A 20,735-nucleotide genomic window follows, 5' to 3' on the forward strand; every position below is an offset into this window, starting at 1 on the left:
CCGAGGCGGGCCAAGGCGAGCCGAGGCGGGCCAAGGCGAGCCGAGGCGGGCCAAGGCGAGCCGAGGCGAGCTGTTACCAGCAGTGGAAAAACGCCATTAGATCTTAAAGGCCTTGTTGCAAGGTTAATTTTCCAAGAAATTTGTTTGTTGGTATTAAACATTTAAACTGTTATCCATTGTATTTGATGTTGTTGGGTATCACAAAACAGAAAATAATATGAAAAAATAGGTACTATTTTACAATGGTATGCAATGATTCTCATGGGGAGATTTCACAGGTGTGGCTGGCAAGTTAGCCCATAGCTAGCATGATGCCTTCTATTTTTAGATCTAGATAAGTTTACCGGTGCTTATCTGAACTTTTTATCAGAATCTTTTATAATAATGCATGATTCTGATACATTTGAAAGAAAAACACCCTTCTGCCATGTTATGAGTGTTGGCATAACATAGTTTGTCACTAGAGGGCACTTTAAGTTTCATATCTTAAGTTTGTATTTTAATTTTTTTTAAACCGCATTGTCATTATTTTTGTGAGGACTCATAAATAACCAAGAATAACTAAAGTTAGGGAAATCAGTTTTTGTTTTGTTACATATTTCTGGATTTTTGTTATTTTTAAATATATATTGGCCGATATATTGGAATTCTGGATTTGATCAACTAAATATTTGTATTGATATTGGCCTTAAGAATACTTTATTGGTCGTGCTTCACTCCCAACTCATTCTCCTTCCATCAGGCCGTCAGTTCTTGGCAATTCCTTATTTGCCCTCTCACATCTGACAGGTTTGAAATTATACGGCTGCGGGCCATTATACGTAATTAGTGGTTCTCTTCCTAATCCCAATCAGTCACCATAGTTCTAGAACTAGTCTGAGGCTAGTCTCCTCCTCTTCTCCCAAAAGTTATGTCATCACTGAATTGCAAAAAAAAAACTGCTAATACCATAAACAACAAATTGGCCTTTAACACCATTTGGAGACATTTTTAAAATGATATACATATCTTGAGGGCTTTGTGTGCCCATTAATCGACAGTGGTGGATAACCTGCAACATGGCCTTTAAATTCCTTATGCAACTTTGTGTGTTGCATAAGGAATATAAATATTTATGTTTATCGTTTTGTGGACAAATATAACCTCTGTGCGTGTGTGTATTTGCTGATTTTCTCCCTGAGGACTAGCCATATACCAAGTTATATCCTATAGAGCTTTCTAATAAAATCCCAGTGGCTTTAGTTAGAAGAGAAAGCTTACCACGTGTATAAAAGCTGCTGTCGCCTGGGATCACATTTTACTCACATGCAGTAAATGCGAAATTGATGTTTAGATGGAACAAAATACCTCCTTTCACCCGCCAATAACATGTAACTTGTATCATCAAATCAGCATGATTTCATGTGCTCAACATATTGAACTTTCTATTTTTTTCAACAAAGTGCAGATTGTCTCTCATATCTTCCTCCATTCAAATTGTAATTATTTAACACAATCAATGCTTCCCAGCATTGCACGCTAGTGGACTTCTACTAGTTTCTAGTGTCTAAACTAGTAATTAAAGTCGCTCAATTCATAAATAAAAAAAAAACTAAAAATGTTGTAATAAACTAAAGTTATCCTAAGACTTGTGATTTTAATCTAATTTTTTTGATCAGGTGTTTTCAGTCCAGTCCGCTGTATTATATTATATAATATTAGACAGTCATATATCTTTTTTTCATTTTTGTTGCAGCCGAAGAAGTTGGGCTTCTCTAATTTGACTCACCTCAGGAGGAGGCGGCCAGATGAATCCACAGACTACGTCTGTCCAATCGAGTCATCTTCACCTCAGTCAGGAGGACAGTCTGCAGTTAATGGGGTGCAGGTGCGGCCCTACGCCGGCTTCAGAGGCCTGAGCCCAATCCTGGACAGAGAGTCCGACCGCCCCAGGGACCAGGTGGGGCTTGACAACAGTAAAGCTGGCCCATATCCATGACAGCAGCTTTGAGAACAACATGGCAAAACTGTGTCAACACGCTTTCTATCAAACAATTTCTCCTGCTACCAATCTGCTTACTTTGCTTGCGGCCCATAATACCTCAGCCCATGCTCCTCTTAACCCCAGAAATCAGCCCGACCCTGTGCCTTACGAGGGAAGAGATTCAGAGACACCCAGATAAACCTGCCTGACTGTTTAAGAAAACACAGCTGCTTGTCTTGAAGGGTGTACTTAAATGATGGATCTACACATTTGAAGTATTTTAATTTAATTTCCAGTGAGACGCTTTACTAACCCAACCTCTGCCTCAGACCTGTTCCATGATCTAACTCATCATGAGAGAACACAGCTTCTCTATGGACTCCACTTCCTGTGACATCACTTCCTGTAATCCACCCAGTAAATATGGACATGTCTTGTTGTATAGTATTAACCCTCTGGGCCCGCCGATGTCATATATGACCTCAAAATATACTTTTATACCATATTCAATATCTCCAGATCAAGAGAGAGAGACTTACTTTTTTGTTGTTTAAAAGCAGAGAGAGGCGCCATTTGAACTAGGTCTTCTTTGTTATCATAGGCCTTCCAGAAGCTTTGGCATCCAGCCTGTAACTACAGTGCCTTTGTACAATAAATCCATAATTATGAATCCATAAATCACAATGCAAAATGTTAGATATCTCCGCATTGCGGATTATTTAACATAAATGTTAACATCTAGGCCTTTCCAAAGAGGGCTTCTGACTTTATGGAAACTTTTCACAATAGTTCCAGAAAAATGATTCCTGAACGGTTATTTATTCATCTTTTTTCGTATGAAAAGGTATTGTTTCACTGTTAGCTCCAGCCATCTTGACTCCCAGAATGTTGTGGGCTGAGTGTGTTGTCCAATCAGAGGCAGTCTTTTTGGCATCCTGACTGTGTTACTTTGCTGCTACTTATAATAAAAGTGGAACAAATGAGCTGAAATATTGATAACAATATGCTTTAATTTGTGTTAGGTACAGTGTTTGTTTTTGTTTCCTCTGATTGCCAAGACTTGGGAGATTTTTTTTTTTTAAGCCTTGTTTATTATCGTTCTTTGTATGATTTCAATACATTTCTGTGAGATCGAATTACGGTTAAGTTTTTACTATTGCCTTTATAGTCATTTAAAAAATGTATACAATCATGCATAATACCTGCATCATACAAATCCTGATAGTACAGTTTGTTCTGAAAAAATGGTGTATATAACTTGATTGTGCAGTAAAGGGTTGAGGTTATACAAGCATTTTCACACAAGGAAACCAGGCAAAATGGCTAAGGCTCCAGAGGGTTAAGCCATTTCGCTAACATTTGTGCACACCCATAAGATAATTTTTATATGTGTGTGTCACTCATTCATTATTTACGATTTAGATTTTACAGTTTATTACAGCTCTATCATGTAGTTGAGATGAACTTGTGCAATATTTGCATAATATTATGGAGGGCTTCTATTTAATATTTACGTAAATGCAGAGCAAAATATAAAATAGCATGTTTAGTTTGAACCTGAGGTGGTGATTTTGTATTGTTATTTTCATATTTGCTGTAATAGTATTTTTATAGAAGAAAATCTTGCTCCGCTAAAGGAAGCTTACATGTGGTCATGTAAATGTAAAAAGATTTATCAAATCACTTAATAAATAAAATTATACGTGTGTAAACTTGATTCCTTCTCTCTACACAAAAAGCAAGCAAGTCAGAATAGAAGGAGGCATATAAAGCAGTGATTTCATTTTTTACTTATTTTGGGAGAACAACATATCAGGGACATGTTTTTCTTCAGGAAGCAAACCATATATCCTTTATTTTCCTTAGTAAATAAATCCTAACAATAAAGAAAAATAGATGTGGACAGCATGCCTGAGTAACCAACCACTAACCTGCTTTTATCATCATCATCATCATCATCATCATCATCATCATCATCATCATCATCATGTTGGCTGTCCTGGCTGTTTATGATGCCAACGTCCCCCTCGGCAGACAAATCTGAGCCAAGATGGCTGCTGACCATTACATGGTAACCCTGTTAAAGATGACATGGGAAGTGCATGATTGAGTATAGCTCAGCATGCAGTTGCATTTGTAATCTAGACACATTTCTCCAGTCAGTAGTGTACTTCTGCATAAATGCAAATTTGATTAACTGCTACATAACCGTTGCCTTTAATGTTTTTTAGACCAAGGACCCCTAGCTGAAAAAGAGACAGAGCAAGGACCCCCCATTAAATTTATTTTATACAATTGAGTTGCATGTTAAACTGGGCCTACAATAATGTGTAGGGTGGCCTGACGCCTTTACGTATGCCTTTTTATGGTCCATACAACTAGCATTTAAAAATAAAAATTGTTAGCATGTTCATATGTTTTTAACAATGTTCATCAATGTTGTGTACATCAAAAAATATTTATCTATACTAACAATATGTTGAATTCAAGTGAATATGTATTTTCAGACATATTTTCTTTTTAAAGCATCGATCAGTAATTTGGTGGCCCCCCTGCAGTAACTCTGAAGAACCCCTAGGGTTCCCGGACCCCCTGTTGAAGGTCTCTTCTATAAAATGTAAATGCACTGTATTTAGATAGCGCTTTTCTGGTCTTAACGACTACTCAAAGCGTACATCATACAGGAAAACATTCACCATTCATACACTGTGGTCGAGGCTGCCGTACAAGGTGCCACCTGTTCAGCAGATAAACACTCACACACATTCGCACTCCGATGCACAGCATCAGGGGCAACTCAGGGATCAAGGACACTTTGACATGCAAATGCAGGGCCAGGGATTGAACCACCAACCTTCCGATTGGCAGGCAACTGCTCTACCACTGAGCCACAGCCGCCCCAATATATTAAAGTCTAGAAGACTAATCATTGAAAGTATTTCTGTGATCATTATAATGGGTTCATGATACGTGTGCGTGTGTGTTGCAGATGGCGATCACAGAGGGTACAATGATGCAAATAGAAGCTCTGTCTGAAAGCTTCAACAACCTCACAGTAAGCACCAACACACACAAGCTGCTGCTAATGACTTGTGCAGCTGATTAACACACCAAGTAACTGCTCCTCAGACATTTGAGTTAGATGGAAAACTGTGGAGTTTATCTGGGGGAAAAACTCATTAAAACAAGTTGCTGGTACTTCATTACTTGCACATGCCAGACTTGGTTCTTTTGCTCCTGTTGTGTTTGCTAAAGTCATCTAAATAATGGAACCCTAAGGGTTTTGGATAACAAACATGTAAAGCCACTTCTTGATAGCTGCCTAAGGTGAACCAGTTTAGCCTTGAGATCTTAGAGAAACAATTATTGTATACTGCTAACATACTATAAATTAAATTCAAAGTGAAATATATAGTCTAAACATTTTGACATTTGTTATTTCTTAACTTGTTTATTAAGAGCAAACATATGAATCATATGATGTTATTATTTCTAAAACAGTTACAATGTTTATGCTTCCCGTGGTACTAAAAAGCCCCGTGGCCTAAACTAATCCAGGTACTGATAATGAAAATATAGGCGTTTTTTCACAGCAGACCTTTTGAGATGTCAAAGCATGAAAAGCATTAATGTGTAATTCATAACTTTAATAACAGCTGCATTTTGTGTAGGTTTGCCAGTTCCATGGTTTTGTATTGTGCATGATGGCTTACTGACAAGCAGTGAGTGTAAGTAATTAATGAAGTAATAAAAGGTACATAATACCACAATGTAAATGTGCTGTATTTATATAGCGCTTTTCTAGTCTTAACAACTACTCAAAGCGCTTTTACATCATACATTCACCATTCACACACATTCATACACTGTGGCCGAGGCTGCCGTACAAGGTGCACCCCGCTCATCAGTTAAACACTCACACACATTCACACTCCAATGCGAAGCATCAGGGGCAACCTGGGGTTCAGTGTCTTGCCCAAGGACACTTCGACATGGGACAGCAGGGCTAGGGATTGAACCCCCAACTTTCCGATTGGCAGACAACCGCTCTACCACTGAGCTCTTTGCATACTTTTATATAGACCTTAGTGGGCCCCTAATACTGTATCTGAAGTCTCTTTTATATAGACCTTAGTGGTCCCCTAATACTGTATCTGAAGTATCTTTTATAAAGACCTTAGTGGCCTCCTAATACTGTATCTGAAGTCTCTTTTATATAGACCTTATTGGTCCCCTAATACTGTATCTGAAGTTTCTTTTATATAGACCTTAGTGTTCCCCTAATACTGTATCTGAAGTCTCTTTGCCAAAATTCAGCCTTGGTGCAGAATTAGAGCCACTAGAGCCAGTCCCACAATGAGCTTTCCTTAGAACGCGCCATTTCTGAGTCTCTAGCTTTTGAGGAGGAGAGAGACAATTTAGCCCCTTAGGACCTCATAAGTGGCAAGATTCCAGATTGGCCCACCTGAGCTTTCATTTTCTGGCAGAGCAGTATACCCAGGACTTGGTTTACCACTATTGCCATTTCTAGCCACTGGGGGACCATAGGCAGGCTGGGCGGACGTATATTAATGTTAAAAAAAACTCGTATAATTAAATTTTCATGCCATGGGGCCAGATTTTGGGAATATGCTTAGTCATTTTCTTGAAAAGAGTTAGATAATAAAATTGTCAACTTTACTGCTGGAGCCAGCAGTTGCGCAGCATGAAAACTGGAAACAGACGTAAACAGCTAGCCTGGCTCTGTCCAAAGGGGAAAAAATATTTCACCTCCCAGCACCACTAAAGCTCACTTATTACTAATTAACAAGTTATATTTAGTTTGTTTAATCGGTACAAAAGACAAAGTCTTTTGCCATGAGCAGTTACTCTCTAGTCTCCGCTGGAGGCCTGGGAACGGCCGGCAGTTTTTGTCACTTTTGGAAAGAGCCAGGCTAGCAGCGGGTTTTTTATCTGTTTCCAGTCTTTATGCCAAGTGTGGCTGTAAGTTCCAGCAGCATATTTAGCACACAGATATAAGAGTGGCATTGATCTTCTCATCTAACTTTTTGACTACAAAGCGTGTACCAACATTTCTCAAAACATAGAACTGTTTCTTAACATTAAAGTGCACAAAAATAATTTACTTAAATGATTCAAATTAAAAGTAATTAAATTAATCTTTTTGATACTGAACGTCTGTTACATTTAACATTGCTAATTAAGACTATCAGCTGCACCCAACACTCTCTGTTTTCCTCAGTACGGCTACGTTCAGAAGATTGTGGCGTCCGATGACTTTCCTACGCAGAAGCTTGATTGAAGATAATTACGTTTTCTGAAGAATCCATGATGTTTATCTAATCCTCCGTGTCCTCTTTCGCTGCTAGTAACTGCGTAGATGAGGGATGGGGGCGCTTGCACGATCACTGAAGGCTTGTATCATGTGGACGTGCTGACAGTGTTGATGTCTTGCTTAGAATCTCTCATGGGGGCAACAGAAACTACGCACTATAGCTTTCACATGTAAGCAGCATTTTTTTGTACTAAGTAAGCTGGTCGAGGTGAAGCTAATTATACATACTTAATATAGTTTATGTATAATATCAAGAAGAAAACTTGACATCTACAAAGGAACAATAGCTGTCAGAGGATTCTCTCTAAAATATAAGGGAGTCTTTAACTGCATTAGGTCCACCTGTCCTTTTCATGCTATGACAAGACAACAAAATCTGCTGGGAAAATGCTTATTATTACTCACCTCTTCTCTGAAGCTGGTTGTGCTCTGACTTGGGATAAGTTATGCAAGATGCTATTTTTTATGTGTAGCATTTTGTCAAAACTGGTATCATTTCAAATTAGACCTATGGTGACACAATTGGAAGTGGTTTGTATTGGTACTGCCTTCCAAATCAGTTGTGGTTTGTTCTATTTTGTACCATAAAGACATAAATAAAAGAGTCTCTGATGGTCTTATTGATTTAGAATATTGTCATGTAAACGGAAACTTAAAATTATGTTAACTGATCCCAGCTCAGTGGCAAATACCAACTCCCAAGCTCTCTAACCCATTACCACTCCCATGATGCTTTGCTTCCAGTACCTGCTCAGCCGAGAAGACCCACGGAAAGAGCTGAGGCGCTCTCAGACAAGGCTAGTTTGAAGGACAATGACCCGGCACTGTTGGCGCCCTATGCCAATCAACCACAGAGACTTGTAGCGACCAATCTGACACCTGTACTGTATCTCAAGCCCCAGCCTAACCCTGCAGCGTGGAGCTACTTCTACAAGCCGCTGATACCTCATGTAACACTTACTGTCACCCTGAAGTCACAATGGAGTGGACTCACACAATGTGGAAAACAATCATCATGTGTTGCTTCTAAATATGTATTTATTTTTAATTTCTACAATAACTAACTGAACTTTAGTTTTAAGGGATTTCCCTTTTTTAACTGCTTTAGCTTTTCTTGTTTCTATTAAATGGTCATATTAACAACTGTGTACTGTGTATACTGTAATGGTACGCTATGTCAAAGGGGAGAACAGGGCCACATTAGTCAATTCTTATTCTAATGGTCATCATATGATATTCAAAGTTTAATATATTTTTGATGGATTATGTGATGTAACAGTGTCCAAGACTGTAAGCTCTAACATAACAAATGGAGCCATTTGGAAAATCTCCCAGAGACAAGACAAGAGTGGCCCAAATAGAGCCGGATTGAAAATGCATTCAATCAATGGCAAGGAAACTCACACATACACAATGAAAACTGTGTTGACCTAAGTTCCTCTGCATGCTCCTTTTGAAGTTAAGAGACATTACCAGCACAATGTGTGGATTCAAATTGTTATTTTGTTACAAATGTTAGATTTTCTCAGAAGAGATATGTGAAAAGGTTGAATAGGATAAAATCTTACCTGACCTTTGTCAGGTGGCTGTGGCTCAGGAGGTAGAGCCGTCCTGTACATATCGTCAATCACCAATACTTGTCGAATTCTTCCTTGGACATGATGAAAACATGATGGAACATTTTGTAGCTGAAACGCCATATTCTAAATTCTCAGGAGTTTGGACTAGAAGGAATCCTTATCAAAGATATATTTCTATGCTATGTGTTTATGATAAAGAATAAATACATATATTGGCCAATGTGTCATTATTGTATTTTGTAAACTCTAAAATTGGGCACAACAATGCAAAATAACAGGAATATTTTGTCTGGTATTGAAAAAAACAAAACAAGGTCTTGCGAATTGTTGCGCAAGCTTAAGTCTAAAGCAGATAAAGGTCTACACGTCTTTATGTAAAAAACAAGCTGAAGTGCGAGGATAAAAGTGCCCAATTTGTATAGGGGCCAGTAAAAGTTGACTTTGGGCAAGTAGAATCTTTTTCTTTTCATTTTTCAAAAATCTTAACATTAAACCCTGTCTTTAACTGGCCTTGTCCACTTAGGAAATAAGTAGAAAACCTACTCTTACAATATATACATATAACTGCACAAAAAGTAAAGTAGGAATTGTTATGTTTGGTCGGCAAAATGAAAACACTTTTTAACAGACTGAGTGGTAAAGAGGTAATGTTAAGGGTTTTGGAAAGTTACCTCAAGCTAACACACAGTACATGCACTAATCTGCATTAACACAATCCCACAGTAAAGTCATTCAAATATCCTTCAACTGGACTACTTTACAGAAAGACAAAGTCAAAAGTCAACAAGAACAGTATATGTCAGATGTGACTATAGGTCTTCATTTGCACTTTTTCTGAAAAGAGAGTGTTAAGCATGTTTACTCATCAAACCCTTCAGGCTTACTGCCATTAACTGGTAAGATGACTCTTTTGTTAGCTTACCTAAAATTTGACAAGTTAGAAACACCACACCCATGTGAACACTGTTGGCAGGAACTCCCACTCGAAACCTGGGATAGAAAATCCTCTTTATTCCACTAAAAGTTCTGTACATGTCGGGAGACTAAAGACTGAGCTTCACATACAGCACCATACACACACTGTGTATCTCAGCAGGAAAGGGGCCAGGAGTGGAGGGCAGGTAGTATACTTGGAACTACAGAAACTTCCAGACCCATTCTGGTGAGTATCTGTAAAGTCCTTTTTTGTAGACACCATACAATGTTATTCCTGTAGTACATTGCATAGGTGGACAGAAAAGAGGTATATCTTTTATGTGCAACTTGGACAAATAACCATTCATTCCTAGTTAAATGAAAGACTAGACAGTAGCAATGATTCTAAGCCCAGCATTAGTACAGATCAAAATATCAAAATACCAAAATACTAGACTCAACTTTTTACCAACTATATCTTCATTTCAGATTATACCCTATCCTCTAATGGTACAAATTCTTTCCAGTGTATCAGGGAGACCACCCTCTGATTTCCCACCCTCCATCATCAAGTCTACTATGGGCCAGACCACCAGCAAACCCAATTCTAACCTCTTCCAGAACTCCAGTGTAATCTCCTCTTTTAAGCGCGGCTTAGCCAGCAGTCCCTCCGACGATCAGAACATGTCCCTTCGACCGAGCATCTTCTCCACATTGAGGAAGCCCCCGGTCTCCAAACCCAATGATTTCATACCTCTCTTCATTGACTGCATCTCTGCCGCCTCATCCAGAACTCAAGAATACCTCCTCTTCAAAGACCCAGAGGACAAATTCCACCCAAGTCCTGAGGTGCTCACTCAGGTAAGTTACTTTAGCCTTCCGAAAAACTGAAGACAGCAACCCTTTAGAATTTCAGAACTTATTTTAAGTTTTCTTTAAAACAAATTGTTGTCCAACAGGTCTTCCTGATGACCTACATCTCGCAGAGTGTCAGCCTCAATTTGACAGACGCCTTCAACTGCACAGCCATGACGCCTGAGCAGCGCATCCTCCTGGGGGCTGATTGGGTCTGGGCTGTGCTGGAGAAGCCCACCAAGAACCCTCGGATCCAGATTGCTGTGCAGGTCCTACACTTGTCAGACATGGAGGACGTCGAGGTGAATGGCATCCCCCCGGAGGCCTTCAGCGAGACTGTCCAGATTGCCCAGAAGGAGTCCAGCAACAAGACAATGTACGAGAGGATGGTGGACTTCTGTACATCCATTGGCAAGGACTGCTACGCCCTCTTCTTGTTCTTGGGGAGGAAAAGCGACAAGGAGAATATCTACGGCGTACTCAGCAACAACTTTGAGGCCGCCATCGGGAAGTGCGACAAGATTGACAGAGCTTTTATTGAGAACTTCTTCAAAGGTTCAAGGTATCTCCATACACCTCAAGGAATGATGCAGGCCATTGTCACTAAGAAAGAGGGAGACCCACTCACTGTCATGATTAAATTCAGCTAAACCAAAGGGACTCATAATGTGTAATGGTTTATAACATGATACTGTAATACATTTTATGTTGTAGAAATGTGAAAGCCATTGATGTATCTCTTTAAAAAACAACCTCCAGACCTACTAAGATGTCGAGACTGGCAAAGTGCAAGGCCTTTAATATACAATACTGGTTATTTTCAATCTATCCTAGGTTTTACATAGTGTTTAAATTTACTGGATAACTGGTTATTGGAGAGCTAGGCTAATGCAGTGTGAGACACTAACACAATCGCATTCTCAATTGATGAAGTTTAATAACAGAGAGTTTTAGAAAAAAAATGTTATTCCCATTTATGTTTTCTTATCTAATATAATATTGTTTAAATGCTGTTACCGTAATACATTAGTCTAAAGTGGGGTCAAAAAGTACACAAAAAAATCTTTTCATCATGTATCAAACATTATACACAAGTGAAATTAATCATACTCTTTGATGTTAAAAAATTGTAAATCGCTTTTATTATTGTCGCATAATATATATCATTTAAAAAATATGTATTTGACTCTATTCTTGTTCTTTATTTTTATAAACAATTTGCAATGCTGAAAATGTTTTCCACGTGCAAGACCAAAGGTTTGTGAAGGCTGTAAAATGCACACTGGAAAGAAAAGACTGGTTAACCTGAAAAGACTTGATGTATGTGTATTAAGCTAACAACACTATGAAACAAAAAGAAGCTGCATACAAGATACTAATCCAAATGAACAAAGAGCAGTTTGTTTATACATAATATTACTGCAGCATAAAACATAGAAATGATGCCAGAGTGAAGGCCCAGGAACGCCATGATGTAGGCCGTGCACTTGCCTGTGTCTTTAGCCAGCGGCAACCAAAGTGTTTTCTAGGATAGACCTCAAAATTAAAATGTTTGATGAGCTAAACTTCTTCAAAGTGCTCACAGTAATGTGAGAGGAGGAAGTGCCAGATGGATTACACTTCACCACTGATTCAGCCTGGCTTCGTATAGTTTTGTATTATGCCTTTACATTCTCGTAGTGTGCGGTAAGTAACCATTTTAACCAATAAAGCACTTCTGAGAAGGTGTGTCTCGACAGACATTGCAGCCCCTAACTGGCTGAACTTGAAAAGTGCTGAAACAAAACCACTTTGGGCAGTGGCCTGTTTTGTTCAGGAAAGTTAGGTTGAGGGATTGAAATGGTTGCGTGTTACCAACAGACATAATTCTGCCATCGCTGTTGTCCATCACGTTGTAAAGTAATGTAAGTGAGCAACCAGCAGCAAGCTAAACTTAGCTAGCTGTTATTAAGTTAAGTTGACCCGGGTCTAGCTAACATTAGCTTGTAATGCCTCGGCATGTGGATGTAGAGAAACACAAAATGCAAAGACCCTACTGTAAAAAAAAACTAGTTTGCTGTAGGTGATCATTTAAATAAACAAAGCAGCAAATCTTAAGGGTGTATAAAAATGTGTCCTGGCCGACATAGCAGCCCAAGTGGCTGAACTTGAATAGTGCTAAAACAAATCCATTTGTATTGCACAAATGGATTCAAGGCTTATTTTGATCAGGAAAGTTTAAGTCTTGCAAATTCATGTAGAATAGAACCACAAAACCAAGTTTGTTTCAATACAGAGAAGTAGAGGGGAAACAACTCTGTGCTGTGTTTTCAAGGTGTAGTGCATGGAATTATGATCCGCCGTGACCACGGCCTACTTTATTTTGAAAATTAACTGGATGGTTTATGTGCTGAATTGGTGCGGAGTTCTCCGGCGTCTAGCAAAAATAGAAGCTTTGCTCATCTGCTCCGGAGGAGTGCCGATCACCGGTGCTGGGTCGGAGTTGGGACACGGCCGTTCTGCAGTTCGTGGAAATACACACATTGATTTAAGTGTAAACCATGACTGTCCTGCCGTTCCTGGGTGGATTCGCAGTCGTTAAGCATCCGGTGGAAATTGGGAATTAGACAAAAGGTGACATCACTCCCAGCTATGGCCGTGATCTCCAGCCTGCTGGGGAGCGCACTTCATGTACTTAATCGCAAAACCCAGCTGTCAAACCTAGTAAATGATAAGAGCCGTGTGGGCCATGGCTTCCTGTTGTGATGAGGCAAGAATTATCACCTACATAGGTTAGTATTCTTACACGCTTCTCCGTAAAAGTGATTAGTGCCATTTTCACACATTTGAAAGATCCGAGAAGCCAGTGAGTTTCCAGATAGGACGCAGAGAATGTGGAATGACAGCAGAAACAGGTGTTGTGGCCATTAGAGGCCGGCAGCGGGAAGGAGCTGACTGCACAAAGCTGTGGACAACTCGACAACACAGAAGGGTGTCTGTGAAGTACCTTCTCTAGGGTGGGCTTCTAATTTAGTGTGGGATTGCAACCTCCAGATTGGGTGATGAGTGCGATCTGTCTCAGGGTGTACAAATTGATGACCTTTAATTAGGACTTTACAGAAAACTACAATTTATCTAAGATTTTTTTATTTAAAGATTAAGACTAAACATATATCCAATGCAAAATGTATTAAAAAAACAGTAATTTTATCCACAGTTTTTTGCTTTACTAACCAGAGCTTTACAAAAGATACAAAAAAGAACAAGAGTATTAAAACTAAGAGTGGCATTGGCAAGTTTTGAATTGAATAGGTTGAGGACAGAGTTTTTATTTTAAATTATTCCTAAAACTGCCTTTACTATCCAACATAATGGCAAAAATAATAATTGTAATGTTTAATTTTAAACTGTGAAAATAATTTCTTTTACGAGGATCAGGAACATTCAATTACATTCACTCTTTATATGGCAGAAATGTTTCAGAGAAAGAAAAACAAATTAAAGACTAAACACCAATTGCATCATAGTTCATCTTTCATATTGGTTTCTTTGTGTATTTTACCCTCACATGTGCATACAGCAGTGTGGTCGTCCGGCTGAGGTACCAGCTCCATGTCTGCATGCTGTGTTGGCTGTGCTGTCTGCCGCTCTGCGTACATGTGCATCACTCTGTAGTAGTAACAGTACAGTCTGCTGGGCTGCAGCAACTCTCTGACCAATGTCTGACCTTCCCTGGCAATCTTATGTGCTTCAGCGTCGTTCTCTTTGGCCCATTTGATTTTCTCCAAAAGGTCCGACAGGTTTCTCCTCACGGGAATGTAGTGAGTGCCTGCTCTAAGCTGGCTGTAGAAATATTCATAATATTGTGAGTCCTGCTTTAGGACCAGACTGTTCCCGAGCATCAAGTAAGGAAACCGATACGCTGCCACTGTTCCATCCACATTCACCTGGTACTTGTACTAAAAGAGAGTAAAAAAAAAATCAAGTCTTTCTTTAATTGAGTGTATTTATTTAAAGGGGCATTTCATTTTCCAACATCGACCCTTTTTTCTCATGTATTGGTGTCTAAGTGACTTATGTGAACAAAAATCTTTGAAATTAGTTCAGTATTGAGCAAAAACTCTGAAACTGTCAGCAGCTCATTGCCAAACCTACCAGATTATGTGTTCCTTTTAACCAAACCAGTAGTGATAGTTAGAACAGTGGAAAGACAAAAATAGATAGCTTTTAATTTTTGGTTTCTGTCGACTTTGAAGTGTATTTTCTGATGATAAAATTTTTATTTAAATAGAGTCTGGTGGGTACATGATTTTTTTTGACAATTTCAAGTTAACAAAAAAGTTCTACCTTTGTAAGGATCCTTTCCATAATGTTCAGACACTTAGAACAATAATCTGAGGATGTCAGTAACTTTTTGTGAACGTATATTAAAAGGTGCACAAATAGCCTAAAGCAAAACATTGTAGCTTGTATCGCGTCTGTCGACTGTCGTGGTCTTGCTTAATACGGGACCAATTTCAAAGACTGTTCCTATCAGTCCGTCATACACAAAAACGTAGGAAAATAGGCTACAGGTTGCAAAAACCCAAAGTTACTCTAATTGTGTCAGGGCACTTGAAATTACATAAAAAACTGACAAAAGTAATAAATAACTACAATAACATAAAATGAAAGCCAAAGCACCTGCCTCAATGACAGAAGTTACAGGATAAAAGTGATTAGAATAAGATAGTCATTTATTGATTTAGTTTTCCTTACCTTAAAGAATTCAAAGAATCCAACAAGTGGTGCTTTGCCAACATGTTTCTCCCTGTCTCTGAAGAAGAACCATCCTGTGATGCCTGCATCCAGCATCTCTGGGTTTTTCTTGGACAACGAGACCAGGTGAAGACGCTCCTCTCGACTGTCTCGGCCACGGAAAAACGCTTGATCTGTTTTGTTAATCCATGGAGGCCCTGGAGAAAGCGATCCAAATGTTACCCCCAAAAAGGCAGGAAATGTGAGGTCTGACTTGAGGCCCAAAGAGCTTTAAATCATTTCATTATAAGCACCAATTTTTAAAAAACAATCCAATTAATAATAGAGAATATTGAACTAACAGTAGTGTGTAAAAGGAGGACTTTAAGGACACACTGAACCTGGGATAAGGGCGGCTACATCTCCTATTAATCACTTAATCACTATTCTGATTAAAATGCAAATCTGAATACACAATTGATGGCTACAAAGGCTGTGAGACAAACAGAAATTAATGTGTGTACAAAAATAAAGTCATAAGTATTTAAACCACACAAAGAACATTCTCAGAATTATTGATTTATTAAATTTGACTTTAAAGTTAAATTTAGGGTGGGTCTTGTTTAATATAAATCCATGGTTACATCCATAGACTGTCTGCTAGTGTATTTGGAGATTAATCCTGGCTTCTACAATTCCAAGAGAAACCCCGCTGCAGATCTCAGCTCCGTAATAAAAATGAAAGTGTGTTTGTGTGCGTTTGTGTTACCTGTGTTTCCCTGGACGGACAGCAGGTCAATGGTGACACCTCTCATGGTCTCCAGGGTGGAGTGTGTGACCTCGTAAGTGGGGAGGACAATGTCCCGTGTGTCTGTAGAGCCACACCATGACAACACTGGAACAGCGTCAGCCCTCCTCGTCTCTAATGGCCAGTCACCAACATTTAAGTAAAACTCCACATCAGGCACCCTGACCTTCACCCAAAAAAACAAAACAAAAAACAACAGAGATTGAAATCACTTACCACATGATACCACACGATGACAAGCAAGCTGCGATTTGTGGGTTCAAACCTTTTTTCTTAATAGCGACTTATAAGTAATTTCACACATGTGGTCTAGCATCGTTATAAAACATATCCTGCAAGCTTTGTATGATTGGACAAACAGTGCACTTTGTTTAAAATGCCTACAACTGATTCGTCAAAAGTATTTATTTTCAAGTCAGTGCTCAGTCCAGCTCACAACAGCTTGAGAAAAGCAGATAACACAAAAAAATGGTTAATAAAGCCGCAAGCTGCGATTCCAAGCTCAAATCTTGATTTGCATCATTCCACTCATTGTTGGCCTTAAGATTGCTGATATGTGTTAATTTATGTCCAGAGCCCCGCACCCTTTCGAAGTTCATTGGTCAATAACTTCAAAGGTAATTGTATGGACATGCTTTATACAACTTGTAATAAGCTTGATCCACTGATACAGAAAATTTGGTGGCAATCGGAGCTACGGTGTAGGAGGAGATCTCAAAAATATGTTTTCTTAAAAAATTCAAAATGGCGGAAACATGTTCAAGGAGGACCTTAATAGTCCTTGAGGCATTTTAGTAGAGCACATTAAGCTGCACCTGTGTTAGAAATTTCAAGTCAATCAGATTACAGCCTGGGGGGGCGTGGCCTTTCAAAGTTTGAGTTTTAAAGTCTTAATCACAGCGCCCCCTTGTGGTTAATTGGGTTCATATTTTCAGAAGCGCATGCACACCTTTTCCAGTTACTCCCCCAAGTTTCATGTTTCTAGCTCATTCCGGCTCAAGGGAATTTGAGATGCAAACTCGTAAATTGAGCTGCACTAGTAGTATTTTAAGGGAATTGCTATGTATTCATAGATTTATTTATATTTCTTTGTCTGCTTATGACTAGATGATAAAAGAAAGTTCTATGGCATTCATTTTCTTCATGTGTTCCTGTTTTAGAAAGAGTTTAACCTAAGCTAGGCCATACAAAAAGGATAGCAGTCATATAACATCTACACAGGTCTTGTGCTATACAGTTTGCTAAACTTTTTTTAACGTACTGGTACCATATCTGTACTCAGTTTTGGTTGATATGCAAGTTTCTATATCGGAATGGATATCTGGAAGGATAAAATGGCATCAGAACCTCTCTAGAAACTACATAGTAAATGTGCCAAAACATGCAAAAACACCAGTATGATCCTTTAACAACCCTACAGCTCACACACAACCTTACCTTTCTTGTTAGAGAGAGCAGGATTTCATCAGAGAACATCTTAAAGTCTGTGTATTTTCCCAGAGTGCGGCGGTACAACTTGTTGTTGATGATGGCGTAGTGAATGAGACCTCCTCTGTTGGCGAATCTGAGAGGCGCTTCCTGTCGGAGACGCTGCAGGTCAATTGTTGGGAAAGCTTTAAAGTCTGCCAGAATTTGAGGCTCCTCAGCGGGACACTGCATGACGCTCTGCCAAACGGAAGCATTGGGTTCTGGACAATCGCAGTATTCATGATAGACTGGACCTGAGCATTAAACAATGAGACACATAGTGTTAGACAAAGGAGCCGGAGCAAGCCATCTCTTATGAGGCACCCTCAGAATTAATGATGCATTTTATTGGTCTATACGTATAGTTTATACGTATAGGTATTAAGCTCTTATGAAAACAGTATCAGTTATGAAACAGTGATGATGTCTAGCCTTTTTGGGACAGGATGGACTCATGTTAAACAATTTCTCCACATTTCAAAGCATCTGGTGTGCTTTTTTGAGGAGATTGTGATGTGAAGTGAATCACAAATTGACCCCATTATCACAATAACAATTTAATTTGCATAAAAATCAGGCTTAGTTTTTCTCATTGTGCATATATTTGTCATATTGGTGATCAAATAGGGGTTTTCTTTTGCAACACAGCTCTTTAGAGTGTGGTGCATGTTTGTCCGTCCTTTCTGAGGTTTCTAACTTTTTCCTCCTGTTAAGGAGCTTTTTGTGTGATTGAGGGACAAAGGACAGTTCAGTTTTATGATTATGGACAACACACATAAAAATGACTTGACATGAACCCATGCCAGTGTGTATTAATGCATATTACAATACAAACCTTGGATAACGTAAGGTGACTTTGCAACAGCAGTATCTTGGTGGAAGACTTCAATCTCCAGGCCCTTCAGCACAGTGCCATAGAGCCGGTACCTTACCAGAAAAGACCCGTCTCCCCTGTCCAGAGGTGGAGGGACGTGGATACGAATGTGCTCCTGTGTGTCCTTCGGACTTATCTTCACTTTAAATGTGTCTTTACCTAAACAACATATATGAAGACAATTAAAGTGATAAATATACTTAATTTCATCTTTCTGCAGGTGTTAATTAATCAATAGCTCCCATAATTTTTGCACAAAGGCACCTTTCTAGCCCTGATAAATGGCCGTTTGTTGTTAGTCCAAAGTCACCTCTCGAAAATACTTTTTTCAGGGTTTTCGGGCACCGTAGATGATTCAAGAGCGCACTAAAACGGGTTTCAATGCTAAGAAACATTAGTTATAATTATTTAACTTTAGTCTGTATCAACCGATAATATCACGAACAAAACCATTGGTAGAGCTAGTCTATTTGTTGAATATCTACAAAAAATATGTTGTTGCAGGATCAGTCTTGCGTTTAACGTTAGTTGTTAGCTAGCTTCGCTAGCCATTTGGCTGCAACCGTTCCAGTGATCCTATGGTAAAAACAATGACACTTTTAGCACATAAAACGTTTGTGGTCGGTTTACCTGGCGATGAAGTCAGGTTCTCTCCCTTTGAATTGACCGCGTGAATAAAGAAGTAGCGGACTGGTAAAACTGTGTCGGGGTTCAGCCCTGGACCCCAGATAAGACATCTCTCTGAATCGATTCCTTCACAGTCAGAAACCGAAAAGTTTATGCTAATTAATACCACTAAAACTATACACCTACATAATAAACCTTTATCAAAAGGCTTAACTAAGTCAACGCTACGCTCACACAACATATTCCTCAAATTCCTAACCGCTGGAAGTCTAAATTGATTAAATATTGAATGTAAAGTTTTGATAAAAACTCCTATGCCGACATGTTGCTGAAAAGAAACACGCCCATTTTCTGGTGATGCCTTCATGGATATCGGACAAATCTGTTGCGAATAGCATTAGCCCTATTTAAGAACGAATTACTGTTTCTGTCACTGTTATATTTTAATTATAAGTATAAAGTATGTACGTTTTTAATCCTTAACTACTATTGTAGTATATTGCTGTTTGTTTGGATGTAGTTGTATGACTTTTGATATTTTTATAAATCGCTGTGGATGAGTGTCAGATAAATAAATGGAATGGTCTGATGGCAATTTTTAACTTAATTTAAATAAAATAATATGTTTTAATTAACGTAAAATCTCCTCATCTGTCTCTTTGCCTCCCATTAACGGACATCTTTTGGACTACTTTGGCTGTACTTTTCACATATTATTTATTTCAAACTGCAAAAAAATAAAATAGATATAATGTAGGCTAGATATTTCTATAGGATGTGTTCATATTTGTATTGTACATTTTTCTGTTAGATTTTTTTGGTTTTCCTTACTTTTGTAGTACGCTACTTGCTTTTATTTTTCATTTTCTCTTACTTTGTTTTTTTTCTTAATTTTCTCATACAAATTCCTTGTATGTGAAAACTTGACAATAAACTTGACCCTCATTTGGATGTTTCACATTAAAGGTGAAAGGCTTGGATATACTATCAAGTTCATGTTAAGTACAGTTGTTATTGGGTATACAAACGTTTATATAGTAAAAACTGTAGAACTGCAATACATCAGTGCTTTGATTGTATGTAGCATAAAATATTGAAAGCAACCCTGTAATTTTTATATCTTTATTTCACATAAACTCACATTTTGGCCTAAAAAGAGATTTATTTTAAGGGCTAAGGGCATTTACACATATGTTCTTAAATTATCGTTTTAAAGGCATGTAACTGATCCCCATGGGTTTCATATCAAAATGTTTAGAACAAGCTTTTCCCTCTAATGCACACCTTTTTCCGGAGCAATGTTCAAAGAGATAATTTGGCGCTAAAGCTGAAACGTTGATGTATGCTTTTTTAAATTCCTCAGATCTCATTCTTTTTAAAAACTTAACTTTTAATGTATTTTTCTAATTGTTTCAGTGCTTTAACCAAATAAACCAAATAAATAAACCAAAGACTTTTTGGTCACAAAGAAGTGTAAAATTATTAAATAAATATTTAAAATAATATTTTGGAATACTGCTTTTGGAATACGAGAGTTGTCAAACATCGCTTGGACTGTATCTTTTCTCCTCAAAGAGTCAAAAGTGCATGTTGAT

General features: G+C 38.5%; 3 protein-coding genes across 6 annotated transcripts in view; 2 read left to right on the forward strand and 1 right to left on the reverse strand.

The window, feature by feature from the left end:
• ppfibp2b (PPFIA binding protein 2b) overlaps positions 1-9,095 on the forward strand; it is a 110,133-nt gene extending 101,038 nt beyond the window's left edge. For 2 of the 3 annotated variants that reach the window (XM_034878331.1, XM_034878332.1), the window contains 3 exons: positions 1,736-1,939; positions 4,953-5,018; positions 8,043-9,095. In XM_034878331.1, coding sequence (XP_034734222.1) covers positions 1,736-1,939; positions 4,953-5,018; positions 8,043-8,105 — 333 coding nt within the window. In that variant the 3' untranslated portion in view covers positions 8,106-9,095. Of the gene's footprint in view, positions 1-1,735; positions 2,638-4,952; positions 5,019-8,042 lie in introns of those variants that run through there. The other variant, XM_034878333.1, reaches the window with a different exon arrangement.
• A 597-nt stretch (positions 9,096-9,692) lies between these two features.
• rep15 (RAB15 effector protein) lies at positions 9,693-11,572 on the forward strand. The gene is made up of 3 exons (XM_034878434.1): positions 9,693-10,040; positions 10,321-10,654; positions 10,753-11,572. Exons 2-3 carry the CDS (start codon positions 10,373-10,375, stop codon positions 11,296-11,298), a joined length of 828 nt encoding a protein of 275 aa, XP_034734325.1. The 5' UTR covers positions 9,693-10,040; positions 10,321-10,372; the 3' UTR covers positions 11,299-11,572.
• Positions 11,573-14,111: 2,539 nt separating this feature from the next.
• On the reverse strand, positions 14,112-19,525 carry poglut3 (protein O-glucosyltransferase 3). 2 transcript variants are annotated; one of them, XM_034878383.1, is made up of 6 exons: positions 19,144-19,525; positions 18,475-18,672; positions 17,605-17,893; positions 16,134-16,333; positions 15,386-15,582; positions 14,112-14,586 (listed from the first exon to the last, which is right to left on the reverse strand). In XM_034878383.1, the coding sequence occupies exons 1-6, from the start codon at positions 19,505-19,507 to the stop codon at positions 14,149-14,151; spliced, it is 1,686 nt and encodes a 561-aa protein (XP_034734274.1). In that variant the 5' UTR covers positions 19,508-19,525; the 3' UTR covers positions 14,112-14,148. The 2 variants fall into 2 exon arrangements, with proteins under 2 accessions (XP_034734274.1, XP_034734273.1); XM_034878382.1 differs by having other exon boundaries at positions 16,134-16,338; positions 17,610-17,893; positions 19,144-19,523.
• Between the last annotated feature and the right edge of the window lie 1,210 nt (positions 19,526-20,735).

This window comes from Etheostoma cragini, chromosome 8 (assembly GCF_013103735.1).
Source record: "Etheostoma cragini isolate CJK2018 chromosome 8, CSU_Ecrag_1.0, whole genome shotgun sequence".
In the NCBI taxonomy this organism is placed as follows: domain Eukaryota; kingdom Metazoa; phylum Chordata; class Actinopteri; order Perciformes; family Percidae; genus Etheostoma; species Etheostoma cragini.